Raw genomic sequence first — 17444 nt, forward strand, 5'->3', positions numbered from 1 at the left:
CTAAAATGGATGAGAATGCTTGAGGAAATGCTCAACATCCTTAATCATCAGAGCAATGCAAATCAAAACAACTCTGAGATTTCACATTACACCTTTAAGAATGGCCAAGATGAAGAAGATGTCGGGTAAAGGGAACACTCCTCCACTGTAGGTGGGAATGAAAACTGGTACAGCCGCATTGGATATCAGTCTGGCAATATCTCTCTGAAAATTAGGAAACAGTCTACCTCAAGACTCAGCAATAATACCTTTGGGTATATACCCAAAGGATGTTCAATCATACCACAAGGACATGTGCTCAACTATGATCATACCAACATTGTTTGTAATAGCCAGAAACTGGAAACAACCTAAATGCCCCTCACTGAAAAAGGGATAAGGAAAATGTGCTACATTTACCCTATGGAGTATAATCAGTGGTTAAAAATAATAATGGTATGTTGAAATTTGCAGCCAAGTGGATGGATCTAGAAAATATCATATTGAGAGAGTAACCCAAACTCAGAAAGACAAATATAATATGTATTCACTCATAAGTGGTTTTAGACATGAAGCAAAGAAAAACCAGCCTAGAGTACACAATCCCAGAGAACCTAGACAACAAAGAGGACACTAAGAGAGACATAAGAGATCTAATCTACATGGAAAGTGGAAAAAGTCAACATCTCCTGAGTAAATTGGAAGCAGGGGGATCATGGGAGAGGCTAGAAACAGAAGGGTGAGGAAGAGAGGGGAGCAGAGAAAAAATACACAGTTTAATATAAACAATTAAAAAATAACATGTCTTAGGGCGGGGGGAAGGTCAAACTCTCCCTATTTGCTGATGATATGATAGTTTACCTAAAACGACCCCAAAATTTCTACAAGATTAACTCAAAAAGATCAGTAGCCCTCCTTTACACAGATGATAAATGAGCTGAGAAAGAAATCAGAGAAACTTCACCCTTCACAATAGCCACAAATAACATAAAATGTCTTGAGTAATTCTAACCAAACAAGTAAAAGGCCTCTATGACAAGAACATTAAATCTTTGAAGAAGGAAATTGAAGAAGACACAAGAAAATGGAAAGATTTCCCAAGCTCTTGGGTTGGTAGAATTAACATAGTAAAAATGGCAATGTTGTCAAAAGCAATCTACAGATTCAATGCAATCTCCATCAAAATCCCAGAAGAATTCTTCATACACCTTCAAAGAATAATACTCAGTTTCATATGGAAAAACAAAAAAACCAGCAGAGTCAAAACAATCCTGTACAATAAAGAAACTTCTGGAGGCATCACAACCCCTGACTTCAAACTCTACTACAGAGCTACAGGAATGAAAACAGCCTGGTATTGGCATAGAAACAGACAGGAGGAACAATGGAACTGAATAGAAGACCAGGATATCAACATACACACCTATGAACAGCTTATTCTTGACAAGAAGCAGATCATTTAAAATGGAAAAAAGAAAGCACATTCAACAAATGATGCTGGCATAACTGGATATCAACGTGCAGAAAAATGAAAATAGATCCATATTTATCGCCATGCACAAAACTTAAGTTCAAATGGATCAAAGGCCTCTACGTACACCAACCACACTGAACCTCACAGAAGAGAGAGTGGGAAGTACACTTGAATGCATTGGCACAGGAGGCAGCTTCCTAAGAATGACCCCAGTAGCACAGACACTGAGAGAAACAATTAGTAAATGGGACCTCCTGAAACTGAGAAGCTTCTGTAAAGCAAAGGACACAGCCAACAGCCTACAGAATGGGAAAAGATCTTCACCAACCACACATCGGACAGAGGGCTGATCTCCAAAATATACAAAGAACTCAAGAAACTGGTCATCAAAACTGTAAATAATCCAATAAAAAAATGGGATACAGGCCTAAATAGAGAACTCTCAACAAATGAATCTAAAATGGCTGAAAACACTTAAGGAAATGTTCAACATCCTTAGCCATCAGAGCAATGCAAATCAAAACAACTCTAAAATTCCATTTTAAACCTGTAAGAATGGCTAAGATCAAATACACGATGACAGCTTACACTGGAGAGGATGTGGGGTAAAGGGAACACACCTCCACTGCAGGTGGGGTTAAAAACTGATACAGCTGCATTGGATATTAGTCTGGCGATTTTTCAGAAAATTAGAAAACAATCTACTTCAAGCCTCAGCAATACCACTTCTGGGTATATATACCCAAAGGATTCTCAATCATACCACAAGGACATTTGCTCAACTAGGTTCATAGGAGCCTTAATTTTCATAACCAGAACCCCAAAACAACCTAAATGCCCCTCGACTGAAGAATGGATAAGGAAAATGTGCTACATTTATCCTATGGAGTAGTAATCAGCGGTAAAAAAATAATGATATGTTTAAATTTGCAGTCAAATGGATGGATGGATCTAGAAAACATATAGAGGGAGGTAACACAGAACCAGAAAGACAAATATAATATGTATTCACTCATAAGTGGCTTTTCGGCATGAAGCAAAGTAAAACCAGCCTACAGTCTGCAATCTCAGAGAACCTAGACAGCAAAGAGGACCCTAAGAGAGATATGCATGGATCTAATCTACATGGGAAGTGGAAAAAGTCAAGATCTCCTGAGTAAATTGGGAGCAGGGGGATTATGAAAATGGTAGAAGAGGATGATAGAGCAAGGGAGGGGAGCAGAGAAAAATGTGTAGCTCACTAAACACAATAAATAAATAATACCAGTCCTCACCAGAAAGAGTCTTATCTTGAAATGCAGTCCTTACTGTATTACCTCAGTCCTGGGTCTTAGCTGGATACATTTTTGTACTTTAACTGTGCTGCTTTCATAACTCTATGCATCTTTCTGACCTTCTTATCCTGAAAGAACAGGCTTTGGAGATGTAGAAATGGCTCCACAGGCCTGGCAGCAAACCATTCCACAATGACCTACCCGGAGACTGTCTGTGACGGCTGTGCATGGAACATGGTGTGCCCTTGCATACGTGTCACCCCCTAAGCAGAGTGCCAAGCTTTCAGTAAAGCTCAACTGCTTCCACGAGGGCTCCAGCCCCTCCCACCCCGGTGTCACCTCTGCCATTACAAAGGAAAAGGTTCTCAATGCTCGGGTGCCATCTGCTCTTGTCACTTTGACACACACATGTAGGAAAGCCATGCTGACCACAGTGTCAGAGCCCTGGTCCAGCGGAGGCTGTAGCCTGGCAGTGACTAGGACTGGTCATTCTTCATGCACTCCTGGAAAACCACATCATGGCGACCTCACTTGTAAAAAGCCCCTCCAGGAATCGGTACCGCTAAGTCTGGAAAGGCTCCTGGAGCTGGAGAAATGTCTCAGAGGCTAAGAGCACTTGCTGAGTGGACTGAGCTCAGTTCCCACCACTCATATGGTGCCTCAGAACCATCCATAGGCTCGTGTGTGGTGCACGTACAGGCAGGCGTAACACTCATATGCATAAAATACATCTTTAAAAAAGGTTAAAAAAAATCCCACCTGTGTGTGAGTCACTGTCCCTAGTGCATGATGACACACTTCCAGGCCAGTCAGAGCACAGGGCAGCCACGACAGTGACAGGCCTAGCCAGCCACTGCTGGCGGCAGCGCCAAGAGATGGTTTCCAGATGAGGTGTCGACATGGTAATAACAGGACAAGCCCTCACTGGGAGACTACAGGGATAGCACTCACCTCCGGCACTGAGGCAAGCTCTCCAGCACAAGGGGGTAGTTTGAGAAACTCGTGTATGCCACTTGACAGCCTCCCTGTGCTCAAGGACTTCTCTGATGAGCTAACGGTGACATGCAGGAATGTGAGGCTCCTGGTAGCAGGGAGTACACAGAAAGGCACTGGCATGCATAGCTCCGTGTGCTCACAGCCTCCAAGAGATCTAGCCGTCACGTACAAAACGGAAATCTGAAGCTCAAGACAGCTCATTTACTGCTTCGGGCCCCATATCAGAACAATCGCTTAAAAATACTTGTCAAGTTTGGATAGAATAGCAAAGAGTGTTCAGGGCCATGGGACATGACTCTTCCGTTATAAAATGTGTGCGGCCAGACTGTCTGGATGCCTTCCCACAGAGACAGCGTGGCAGCCGGCACTCAGCGCAGGCAAGATAAGGAACCTAGATGTCCCATTAGGTACCCATGAAGGAGAGATTGACAGAATGTCCAGTGTCCCACATGGAACCATTTCTCATTTGAAAGTCACATTATCCTCACCACGCTTTACAGTTCATGGGGTTTGATTTTCAAATGAACCCCAATTTTAATTGCCTGCATGGGGCCTCCAGGCAATTGCCAACATCACCAACCAAACTCGCTTGGGATTGGTACTTTATGGAGGTGTGATAAGGTCAGGAGGGACGTCTGATGCCTCCTAGGACCTGCCACCCCACTGATCCCCATCTCCCACTGAACTCTCTGCGGACAGAACTGAAAAGGGCAGTGCCAGCGCTCCACGTGGTTTGCTCCTGGGCCACTACATGCTCCCTCTTGCTCATCTGAGTTTTACGACTGGCCCCTTAAGTGGGGCTGTGGAGGCAACTGCAGGTCAGGTCTAGGATTTTGTGTCAACCCCTGGAGCCTCACTGTCTTGTCCCATGCCTGGTGCTCAGTAAGGCTCAGAAAGCACCCCTGCTCCACCCTGAATTCAGATGAAATGTTTCCAAGGGTTGGGGACAAGTGGGCTGGTTAAGAACAGCCAGTGTGCCCACCATGATCTTTGTGTTTACCACATGTTTGCAAGTTAGTCTGACCATGGGAGGACAAAGCTGCTGTCTCAGTTGTGGAGGCTGGCCTGGACCCTGTGCTCTGGAAGCTTTTTCAGTTACCTGGACCAGTCGACGGACTCTTGGAAGCCATACAACATGGCCAAGCGAGAGGACCTCAGCCCAGAGTTCCTCCTGAGCAACAGGAGTTGGAGGCACACATGAGGGGTCTGTTCTAGAGAAGTCACAGTCCGTGCTCTGACCCACCAAGACAATGCGAGAGTAAGCAGGAGTTCACCTCCCATCAGAAAGAAGGTTACTGCAGACAGCAGCACTCAGGGTTGCTGTGCCAGGTGCAGGGACAGGTGCATGAACATGTGTAGGGCCACGTTCATGACCAGGTTCAGGGCCGGGTGGGGTTTTCCAACAGCAATAAAGCAGCTACCCTGCTTATACTCGATATTGGGAAATAAACACTCCTCCCCCAAATCTTCAGTTGCTTGAAGTTTAAGCAATTTTTGTGGTTACTGTTGCTTTAAACCATATTAACATGGTCTCTTGTGCTCACCCAACTTTTCCCCTTAAGCAGCCTGTTCTTTGTGGATGAAGTAAAAAGGCCGCTGCCCCTGGCGGACAGGCTCAGCTAACCGTCACCCACTCGCGAACGCTACAGAGGAGTAAGGCTGCTGAGCTGACTGCAGGGTCTGGACAGCGAGGCCTCAGTTCCGGCTCAGAAGCCTAGTTGATGAGAAAAGTGTGACTGACCCCAAGGCCCACCATTCTCCCATTCTCTGCAAGTCTTAGAGTGTGGTGTTTGAGATATTTTGGCACACAGAGATCTGAGCGCATGGCCACCGCTGCAAGTTCTAGAGTATAAACTGGGATTTGTTTTTTTCAGGAGCTTCTGGTGTCAATTGTCTGGGGTGACAGAAACGCCTCAGAGTTAAAGTAGGAGTGTTCTGGGGTTCTGAGCAGGATTGACAAACAGCCCTGGCTCCCGTGTGCATCCAACACAGATATCTGCAAGCCGGATGACATCAGATTCACAGGACGAGAGACCCGAATAAGCTTCTTTAATGCTGTAGTCCATTAGCAATTAACAGAGACCGAGATGAAAGCTGGTTTTGTGAGTTTTTCCCTATTAAAATACATTAATGATATTTGAAGTGTTAATATGCTGCCGCTCTCTTTATTTGGACTGGAATATTTTTCTTTTCAAACTTTTCAACCGGCAGGATAATATATGTGGAATTCAGTAGAAGAGAGTGTTTGCAATCAGGTTATCTTAACCTGCATTATCAGTTCCCTTCCCTGAGTCGTCCTGGAAATAATTGTGTTGGATACAAGAGGAGGGATTTTAAATAAAACAGTCGCCCCCTCCCGATACCTCATGCATTAGGTACTCGAACACGCTGGTCTGAACTGCACTCCAAAACCCACATCTTACCTTCCCTTTGATGCTGAGACCACCGGTATCATAGACAATGCCCTTGCCCACCCAGGCAATGGTCTGTGTGGCTCCATCAGGGGTGTGGCTGAGGACTGCCAGAGCAGGTGGATGGAGGGCGGCTTTGCCAACCCCATAGATTCCTGTGCAGGAAAAGGGAAAGTGTGAGGTGTAGACTCACCAGTGGAGACTTCCGAGGGCCCTGCAGACTCTGATGTTGATGCTAACTGTCTCACCCAACTCACCCCCCGCCAGCTAGGGGCCAGTGTGGGATGGGAAACTTAGGTCCATTCCAACATCTAAGACCGCAAAGTACTGTTAGGCAAGAAACTCACTGAGGGAAAAAAATATCTGTACCATGTCCAGGAGGAAAAGTCAGGACGGCATTGTGAGATGATTCTTGGGTGATGCTTCAAGGCCTCTCCCACCCACAGAGGTCCCTCTACCCTGAGCTCCGAGACTTCCTCCTCCAGCCGCTCCCATGGCCTGTGTAACATAGCCTCCCTTGCTCACTCTCCACTTCCCAAACAAAGAGGAGCCCACTGAGCACAGAGGATAGACCTCAGGGTCTATCAACCATGATGAGGGCGAAAATGACCATCTAACAATCTCCTACTCATCCGGCAGGACCCACGGCAACTGCTACCTCTCAGAGAAACTTCAACATAAAGGGGCTCTGCCTCAGTGATCATGTGTGTGGTGGCGCGTGGGTGGGGGGGTGGAATTGGCATGGCTAAGACAGCCGACTTCCAAGGACACCAATGATGAGCACTGGCATCTTGACTGACATGGTCCTAGGGTGTCTGTAACAGCACTCAGAAGCAACAAAGCCTTCTCAGACTAGGTGGACATCTTGCCTGGTCACGATTCTCAACTGTCCTGACACTTTGCTCTGAGGCCCCAAGGCTAGCCAGCAGCCTGCAGCAGCTACTTTCTGAAGTCTACACAGCACAGTTGTGGCCAGAAAAAACCCCAAGTCATGAGAGGTTTGTGACCAAGAGAGCTGCTTTCTGAGCCCAGAGGGACTTGGACCTTTGAAGGACCTCGTTACATAGTCATAGGCCACTGTGATGGTGACCTTTGCCTGCTCAGCCTAAAAGCACCTCAAGAAGCACAGCTTTTCCTCCAGCCTTTAGGTACAGAGAACCGAGAAGGAGGTGGCCTTGGGAGAGGCATGTAAGTGAGGACAGCCCTCAGTGAATGGATGTTGGAGTAAAGATGTTCTATACAGAGAACACTATCCTATCCTCTAGGATGCTGAAAAAATGGCCACGACTTTGTGTATTCGAGGAACAGAAGGCCCTGCTGAGCTGGCTCTCTGAGCAGTGGTGTGGAAGGAAGGAAGAGACCAAAGACGGGAAGGACATGGGTCGAGTGGCTCCCAGGATCAGCTTCAGAGTCTGGAAGGCTGCCCCTGCCTCCCCCAGGGATGCTCTGCTTCCCAGTTCAGTCTGGGACTGAAACCGAGTATGATCCCCTTCAGGTTCCAAGTAGGAAGAGATTGGAGATCCTGTACCAAATACCGTCCTTGCCACCTAGATACCCTCAGTCTCTCCTGGAGGAATGGGGGGGGGGACAACTCTACACACCTCCAAATCCTCTGGTCTTCAGTTGCTCATCCCGGATGATGGTAGGGGTGATCCCCAACTCCTTTCCAACTTGGCTAATTTCCTGGATATATTCATGGGAAAAAACAACAAAAGACATGTAAAGAAGGCTTGACTCAAGGCGAGGCTGGGCTTCACGCCAAAGATGAGTCTATCCATGGCTGCATGGTGGGAAAGGAACCACCTCAGAGGCCAGGGGCTGCACCTCTCATGACGAAGCCCAGGGGAAAAGGCTGGCCCTGCACATTTAGCTTCCTGCAGATGGTGGCCCCAGTCCTACAGATGGCCTCGGTGAGGCCCCATCCTACCCATGCCCTCAGCGGAGGAAGCTGGCCTTTTGAGCAAGATGGACTCCAGAATTTGATGGAATTGGCCCTGGAATTTTCTGGGCCACAGAAAGTACAAACTTCAGGCTTCCTTGGCCTCTCCTTGTGGACCAGACACCCTCCCATCCCAGCTTGGCGCCTCTTCTAGCAGAAGGGTCACAAACCTCAAGGAAGATGTCTGTGTTCATCTCATTGCACGGTGTGTCCACAATGCGGGCAGCTAGCCTCACGCCTTCTGTGGCATTGGTTAAACACTAGGGAAAAAGACAAAGTTCATCACTGGGACCCTGGGACAGAGTGGGGAGGAATGTCCTTTCCTCATTCAGTTCCCCAGGGACCAAAGACTTCGAAGACATGAGACTCTAGGAGGATGCTCTGGGCTGCTCACAGGCAGGTAGGAACAGGGGCTTTGGAGATCCCCTACACATCACCCCAGGATGTTGAGGGGTGCCTTCCATGAGTCCCCTGTCTTCCTATCACCCTGCCTTCCTAGTCACTGCTGTGAGAGAAACAGGACCAAGCTCTGTCTCATGGAACTCAGGAGTCTCAGAAGACCCAGGAGAAGACAGGAAGCTGATGCCATAGACCGAAGCCAGACCTCTGGCCCTGAGCTAAGGACACTTCAGAGCCAGCCTGATAGTGAGTGAAGACGCTAGAGGTATCCAGAGAAGTGTGGTACCATGTCTCTCCAGAGCCAGGACAGCCCTAGACCCCGGCTGCCCATCTTTCTCTGCCACATGCCTGTCTTCCTCTTAGCTGACTTGAGCGGACCTCTCCCTTCATTTAATCATATGTACCCTGAACCTCGGAAGCCAGAGACAGCCGGCTACGTCAGCGCCTCTGTGCTGGCCTGAAGAAACAGATATTAAGGGGCTTGCGGAGGCGCAGGGCAGCAGCTTGAAGTTCATCATCACCTCCCCCGGACTTGTATGTCAGGAGGGCAGGCGCAGGTCGATTCTGCCAGCCGGCCACCGCCCCCGCTGTCTGATCATCACTGGAGCCACTGCCTGGCCCAGGTAATTAAACCTCGAAGGCTCCGAGTAGAGACCAGGGAGCTGACAGCTCAAATATGAGCTGTGCTCGTGAGGCCCCTGCCACCTGTCAGCGACCGGCGGCCTGTGTGGGATGTGTGTTGGGCCATGCACCAGCCTCAAGGGAGGCAGGTATGACCCTGCAGACCCTCCACAGGCATGGAGCTCCACACAGCAATGAGTGAGAGTGAGGGGACTAGAAGCCTTAGTTCCTACACGACAGAAAAAAAGCAACATCCACTCACTTCTTCCGTACATGCTTGTGTACGGCCTGCTACATGCCAGGCAGCCTGACAGACTCTCAGGCGACTGGGGGGCAATACCAGCGGATACAAGGGTAGAGCAACAAGTTAAGAGTCCGCGGGGCCCACAGCTCTAGGAAGGGGGGTCGAGGGGACACCCTACCGAGGAGAAAGGAGGAGGCAGCACAAGACCACAGAGGGTCCAGACATGGAGACATCTGACTGGCTGAGGGATGCAGGCAGCTGCTGCGGGAGGGTGGGAAGCAGTGCAGAAGGGATGGGCTAAGTGCAGGCTTCCTGGCGGGGAGCTAGGAGAAGTGGGTGGGCCTATAACTCAGAAGGAACTCTCCAGGGAGAGGAAACAGACATGGTCTCAGTGGCCATTGCCAGGTAAAATCCAGAGGCAGCAGACACCTCCCAGAGTGAGACACTGAGGGCAGAGGGAAAGGGAATGTAGCCGGATGAAGGCAGGTTGGGGGAGCAGCTGAGAGTCAGGGGCTTGAGAATCGGTGTGTATGCTTCGAGGACAGATGGCCAAACCGTGGCCCTCAGAAACCAACCAAACCAGGTTGGGTGGGTGGGTAGAAGAAGGAGTTTAAAACGCCAACCAAACCAGGTTGGGTGGGTGGTAGAAGAAGAAGGAGGAGGTTAAAATGCCAAACAAACCAGGTTGGGTGGGTAGGTAGAAGAAGGAGTTTAAAACGCCAACCAAACCAGGTTGGGTGGGTAGGTAGAAGGAGGTTAAAAGGAGTAAAGCAACTAGACTGTTGTCAAGAACGCAGAAAGCAGATTCAAGATGGTAGAGGTGGTGCATGGCCCCTTTCTAACTCTGTCAAGGAAACAGAAAACAAAGCCCTCAAGTAGGGGTTTGCTTGGGGCTCAAAGTGATAGCCTTCCTGAGACCAAAGTGGAGGGACAAGCTGGTCTCTGGCTGTTGGGTGGAAGTGACGTCAAAACAGTGGGGTTGGGGACAGCTTTGTATGAAGATAGCCAAGGTTAGGCACCTCCATTGACTGACAGCTTGGGCATGGTTTCCAGTATACACATGAAGTACCCAGCTTCAGTGAGACCACACACATAAAAATGCTCTCCAGCCAAGGGTAAAACAACCCAGAATCAAAACACAACCGTACCAGGTGCTGAGCAGGCACTAAACAAACACTAACAGAAGAGAACGGGGACCTAAAAACACAACATGATAGTGTCCTGCAGAAAAGGGAGGGGAAGAGCTCACCACCGGAGCTCCCAGTGGGCAGTGTGACCTCTAGACACCCACTTGCAAGGTGGACACTTCCACCGGGCCATTGTCTTGTCCCACCAGGAAGAACTCCACCATGACGGTCTTCTCCGTGCGCCGGGACGCCCCTGAGCGGTGTGTGAAGAGTGGGAAGGCCCGGGCCAGGGCACAGGCAGAGGCAAAAACCTCAGGCTGCTCACAGACCATCTGTAGTGAGAGAGAAGCAGGGTGGGGCTGAGGCTACAGAGAGATGACATTGGGACCCTTCAACACCAGCTCTACAGTGGACAAACCCAGAGGTCTGGGACCCACAGTAACCTGAGGCCACGTGAGAAACGCGTCTGCCACCAGACGTTGTCCACTCTTTCCCAGGCAGACAAGCAGGGCACAGACATAAGACCGGCCTCAATAAATCTAAGCTGGCCTCTGATTTGTCATGCAAACTGATCTGGTGTAAATCACTTCGTGGTTGGAGAGTTAGAGGGGGAGGTCACGTGGGCGAGAATGCTCGACCTGAGGCCTGAGGTGGGCCATTGGCCTTCTGAGTACCCTGAAGGGTCAGCGCAGTGGGGCTCTGGCTCAGCACTCACCAGGATGCACCGGTGGGTTCCAGGAGGCAGGCAGGTTCGCACAAGCCTGGTGATGAAGTGGGCGGCAGAAGGGCTGTTGTGCCGGCTCACCCTGGAAGGCAGGGCTGCCACTGTGGCACAGTTCAGGTAGAGGGGACAGCTGTCCGTGGGGTTGGGGTTGAGCGTGGCCAGAGCTGCCTGCCAGAGCTAGATCAGAAAGGAGACATGAGACAGTCCAGGCTTCAAAATGTGTGTTGTGTCAGGAGATGCCCTACAGGCCACGCCTGCTTGTCTACAGCACCCAGGCCGCCACCAGGCAGCTGTGTGACTCTCTGGCGCCCTTCCACCCTCGTGGGACTGCGCCTCGGGCTGGCAAGGCCTGTCTGGGGACCCTCTGCTTCAAACACGTGGAAGCCGGGTTCCTGGGCCTTGGCCAGTTTCCATGGAAGCGGGCGGGTCTCGAGGCCAGAGGCCACGCGAAAGGCTGCCACTGGGTTTTCTGGAAGGCCAGGCCCGGCGGCACGGATGCAGGTGGCTCGGCCTGGGCAGGCCGGCGACACGGGCCGAGCCTCGCTGAGGCCAGAGCCATCGGGACAGAAAGCCTGGCCTGTCGCGGGCCTGCGCCCAGGGCCCGGCGAGACGCGCGGGCGAGGCGGAGCCTGTGTCGCGGGGCCTGGGCTTGGCGGGCGCATGGCGGCCGCGGCCCGCTCACCTCCTCGGTGACCCGGGGCTGCAGCTTCCCGCGGACGTGGCTCCAGGGCACGCGGTGCAGGTGTTGCAGCTGGCCCAGCAACAACAGGGGCCGGCTCTGGGGGTCCGCGTCCCCGGCGCTCGCCTGGAACTGCAACCCCACGCTCGCCATCTTCCCCCCCCAAACTCCCAGCCCGGCTGCCCGGCACCCAGCGCCCCGCTCCGGCCCGGCTCGGCGCCGCCCCGGCCCGCCTGGCCTCGGCGCCCCGCCTTCGCTGCGGCTGCCTGGCCGCGCAGCCCTGCAGGGCCCACCCGGGGCGCGAGGGGGCGCCGGCGGAGGCGGGGCGCGGGCCGCACTGCGCCTTCCGGGCCACCGTTGGGGACGAGTGGCGCAGGAGTCCCTGGAACCGCTCCAGCTCCTACCCAAGCGCCTTCCAGTTGGTTCCTGGACTCGATCGATGTTGTCTCCCTTGCCAGAGGCTGCCGTGGCCACTGGGCCGGACAATTTGGCATGCAGGTCCCTCTTTTTCAGCGTGGGCCGCCTCCTCAGTCTAACCCTTGCCAGAAAGGTCACCGTGCAGCAGCCCCTGCAGCCTGCACTTGGTCACCTGTGTTGGGGAAGAAAAGTTGACAGAGTGGGGAGGTTATGGGAAGTCATTTGAAAGGAGCCAGCTGCTACCCAACCCTGCCCAAGGTCTGGACTGCTCCAGACACGGTGCTGGTGCCCCTGAGCGACCTCCAGTCTTGTATGTCACTTTTAATCTGAATTTCTTCTTTATTATCAGTCTTTACAAGTAGCAAAGCAAGATGGCTCAGTGAGAATAGGACCCAAGACCTGAGTTCTAACCCCAGATCTAGGAGCAAACCAACATCTGTAAGTTATCCATGAACTAAGAGGCAACCACTCACACCCACAACCCCCCACCCCCACACACACATACAGAAAGAGAGAGCGAAAGGCAGAGAGAGAGAGAGACAGATAGACAGACAGACAGACAGACAGACAGACACAGAGAGAGAATATAAATAAAAAAACCCAGCAAAACCAGATTCACAGCACGGTATTCCATCCCACTAACCCCGAAGGCACCACTTGCCTGTGTCACTACCCACGAGCCATCTATGGTGTCCACTGGTGTCCAGTCCCTCAGATTTGAAGGGTTCTGTGGCAGCACACAGGCCAGAGCAGGCCAGTCCTGAAGACCGGCATGGAAGGGGCATCACAGACTAGCAGCTGAATGAGCCGAGGGAATTCCCCTGAAATACTGGCTGTCCTGACACAGAAGGCAACGCTAATTGGATCTTTCTTGAAAAAGATGTTTTTTTTGCAGCAACTGCATGTTTTCACACATTGGTAAAGGGTACTAAGTGTTCCTCGAAGATCTATCCTGAGTGCACGGTGTTTGCAAATACAGTGCGAGGCGCGAGGCACTCAGGAAGGTGCCAAGACAACTGTAATCTACCTAGAGGGTGGCAGGATCAAGCTGATCCCTGTGGGTGAAGTCGGACTCCACAGGCCAGTTCCCTGTAAGATGTTTCCTGCAGGAATGACCCTGGGGGTGGGGGTGGAGGTGGACAGACGTGAGTTTGCCCAGAGTGCAGAATGGGAGCCGAGAAGCATTTCAGAGGGGTTGGGGAGACAGGCTGGTGAGGAAAGTGTGTGCCGTACAGGCATGAGGGACAGAGTTTGAATGCCCAGCACTCGTGTAAAAAGATAGGCTGTGACCCCAGCACTCGGGAGGCAGAGGCCAGAGGATTGCTGGAGCTCGCTGACCAGCTAGTGTGGGCTGTGACCCCAGCACTCGGGAGGCAGAGGCCAGAGGATTGCTGGAGCTCGCTGACCAGCTAGTGTTAGCCAATTGGTTAACTTCAGGTTCAGTGAGACACTACCCCAAAAGGAAGGTGGGGTCTTGATGGCTCTGTGAATAAGGCTCTGTCGCCAAGCCTGATGACCTGAGTTCAGTTCTCAGTTTCCTCATGGGAAGAGAGGACCAACTCTGATGCACGGTCTTGGACCTCTGTGAGCACTGTGTCACACTCAAGCACACACACACACACACACACACACACACACGCAACATAGACAGCTGTGAAGACAAAACTCTGCCCCAAAACAAACAAACAAAAGCAAAGATGGAGATTCTGTAAGGAAAGACACCTGAAGTCAGCCTTTGGCCTCTATGTTCTCCCTCTCTCTCTCTCTCTCTCTCTCTCTCTCATCTGGAACATACACTCTCACATCTGGTACACTTACACACACTCTGTCATCTGGAACACACACACACACAATCATCTGGAACACTCACACACACACACTCATCTGGAACACACACACATACTCATCTGGAACACTCTCTCACACACACACTCATCTGGAACACACACACACTCATCTGGAACACACACACACTTATCTGGAACACTCACTCACACACTCATCTGAAACACACACACACTCATCTGGAACACACACACTCATCTGGAACACAACACTCATCTGGAACAAACACACTCATCTGGAACACACTCACACACTCATTTGGAATACACACACACACTCATCTGGAACACACTCACACTCATCTGGAATACACACATACACACTCATCTGGAACACTCACACACACTCATCTGGAACACACACACTCATCTGGAACACACACACACTCATCTGGAACACAACACTCATGTGGAACACACACACACTCATCTGGAACACTCACTCACACACTCATCTGGAACACAACACTCATGTGGAACACACACACACTCATCTGGAACACAACACTCATCTGGAACACACACACAAACTCATCTGGAACACTCATTCACACACTCATCTGGAACACTCACACACTCATCTGGAACACTCACTCACACACTCATCTGGAACACTCACTCACACACTCATATGGAACACAACACTCATCTGGAACACACACTCATCTGGAACACAACACTCATCTGGAACACACACACACACACTCATCTGGAACACACTCACAAACTCATCTGGAACACACACACACACACTCATCTGGAACACACACACTCATCTGGAACACAACACTCGTCTGGAACACACACACACACACTCATCTGGAACACACACACTCATCTGGAACACAACACTCATCTGGAACACACTCACACACTCATCTGGAATACACACACACACTCATCTGGAACACACTCACACACTCATCTGGAACACACACATACACACTCATCTGGAACACTCACCCACACTCATCTGGAACACACACACTCATCTGGAACACACACACTCATCTGGAACACACACACACTCATCTGGAACACACACACTCATCTGGAACACACACACTCATCTGGAACACGCACACTCATCTGGAACACACACACTCATCTGGAACACTCACTCACACACTCATCTGGAACACACATACTCATCTGGAACACTCACTCACACACTCATCTGGAACACACACACTCATCTGGAACACACACACTCATCTGGAACACACTCACACACTCATCTGGAACACACTCACACACTCATCTGGAACACACACACTCATCTGGAACACACTCACACACTCATCTGGAACACACACTCATCTGGAACACACACACTCATCTGGAACACACACACTCATCTGAAACACACACACATTCATCTGGAACACACACACACACACACACTCATCTGGAACACTTTCAGACACCCCCCCCCGCCCATATCTATGGATAGAGGAAATGACTTCTGTGGATCACGAAGATGAATGGATGCTTCTGTTCAGCCAACATTCATTGAACACTCACTGCATGCAGAGCAAGGGGGAATGTTAGATGTTTCATATGAGCAAGGATTCCCGATTCCTAGTTTTATGCCACCCCCCAAATTGAAGAAATCCAAACCAATGAGAGCATCCCACTTGGGAGCCTAGCGATTCCTTCAGGACGACATGCATGAGATGCAGGTAGTCTCAGTAAACAGTCTCCCTCTCACGGCAGACGTCACAGGCAGTAACATAAACAACAGGGGGGCTGCTTTGTTTAGGAGCATTTTTATGAAGGTATTAATCCACCTCACCATCAAGGAAAAACTCAACCTCTACATAATTTTCTTTATTTTAAAACATGAAAGTTTAAGCCAAATGACCAGATCTTGCAACTATGATTTTGCAACTTACAATTTTGATGCCTTGAAACCAATTCCACACCCAATGGGGCATTCAGCGGCAGCTCAGAAACAGCAGGACAGTAGAGACTTCTGGAAGAAAGCAGAGAACGGCTCTCAGGAGGTATTAAGTCGCATTCTGGGACACAGTTCTAAAACCCCTATGTGTCCCCTAAGGTCATTTAGATGCACTGATCCACAAGTTTTCCATGCTGGTGGATCTGGCATGAGAGGCAAGCCTCGTGGTTTGTAGCATCTTCACTCATTCGCCTGTCGGGTATGCATTCACGTATTTACTTTGGTGCTGGAAACTGAGTCCCAAGGCCTCATCACAGTGGGCCAGCTCTCTGCCACTGAGTCCCATCTCTAGATCTCTTCATTTTTCTTTCCATTTTCAGGGTCCTATGTCACTTGACTGGTCTTAAGCTCATCTCTAGCCTAGGCTGGCCTTGAATTTGCAATCCTCCTGCCTCAGCCTCCTCAGTTCAACAGCAAACATCAGTTTTGGACAGTCCAAAGAGAGCACTAGTGAGTGAAAGCTACTTAAAGGTGTGGATGGAGGAGTCACACAGCCACAAATCCAGACACCCAGTCGCTGGGAGAGGACTGAGGCAGGAAAGACCCTGTGGGCTGGGAAAGACCTTTCACTTGGGTCTTGAGGAATGAGTTGAAGTTTGCTGGCAGTCTGATACTGCTTCAGGAAGTAACTGTTTATAGGGTGCCCTGGGGCAGTAAAGGACACAGTCCACTTGGGATATCTGAACTCACGTGGCTGGACCCAGCACGTGCCTAAGACACACCCTTAGCCATAGGCTTACACTTGCTCTTGTACACCAGCTGCAAGCGCCACAATTAAGACTCATGGGAAATAAAATCAGGCTCATTACTGGTTGATAATAATCTATAATGTTAGCACAAAGGAAGTGGGGGCCAGGTCTGGTCTGGTGATCCCTTCTATGACACTTTCCTCAAGCTACCAACTTAGAAGTGAGCCCAGACCAGTGAAGACCAGAATGCTTATGTGACCTTCCTGAACGCTGCCTCAGGCTGTGATGTCTGTCTTGCCTTTCTGTAACGTGTCCTGAGTTCCCTAAGATGAGGAAATGCCTTCTCTGCACTGCTTGCTGTAACTGGTGGTAGGAGATGCTTCACCTCTGCTCACATCAGAGTCCCCTGAAGAAAGAGGAGCTCATTGCCGTGGAAACCACATTTCTCTAGAACATTGAAAAGGTGGAAACAAAAACAGAAACTTTCACTAAGTATGGAAAGCTGAAAAGCTAGGACAATGAGAGCATCTTTGCACCCTTCAGCAAGCCACGCGTGTTTATAATCTATACATAGTCATGTGTGTTTGTGAACATAGTTTCCTATCAAATTGCACGCTTATCCCTATGAACCTCAGACTGTGTCATGAGAACAAGAACACTGGCTGGA

At 50.3% G+C, this 17444-nt stretch overlaps 1 protein-coding gene across 3 annotated transcripts in view; it reads right to left on the reverse strand.

The window, feature by feature from the left end:
• The window catches only part of Npepl1 (aminopeptidase like 1), a 65130-nt gene that overhangs the window by 19317 nt on the left and 28369 nt on the right, over positions 1 to 17444 (reverse strand). For 2 of the 3 annotated variants that reach the window (XM_041641668.1, XM_041641669.1), the window contains exons 2-8: positions 16024 to 16103; positions 12272 to 12456; positions 11180 to 11365; positions 10629 to 10796; positions 8244 to 8333; positions 7736 to 7817; positions 6147 to 6289 (exon numbers count right to left, since the gene is read on the reverse strand). In XM_041641668.1, coding sequence (XP_041497602.1) covers positions 6147 to 6289; positions 7736 to 7817; positions 8244 to 8333; positions 10629 to 10796; positions 11180 to 11365; positions 12272 to 12361 — 759 coding nt within the window. In that variant the 5' untranslated portion in view covers positions 12362 to 12456; positions 16024 to 16103. Of the gene's footprint in view, positions 1 to 6146; positions 6290 to 7735; positions 7818 to 8243; positions 8334 to 10628; positions 10797 to 11179; positions 11366 to 11870; positions 12149 to 12271; positions 12457 to 16023; positions 16104 to 17444 lie in introns of those variants that run through there. The other variant, XM_041641667.1, reaches the window with a different exon arrangement.

The sequence above is a fragment of the Microtus oregoni genome, unplaced genomic scaffold (genome assembly GCF_018167655.1).
Source record: "Microtus oregoni isolate MIOR12 unplaced genomic scaffold, Mior012 000071F_ref0000514, whole genome shotgun sequence".
In the NCBI taxonomy this organism is placed as follows: domain Eukaryota; kingdom Metazoa; phylum Chordata; class Mammalia; order Rodentia; family Cricetidae; genus Microtus; species Microtus oregoni.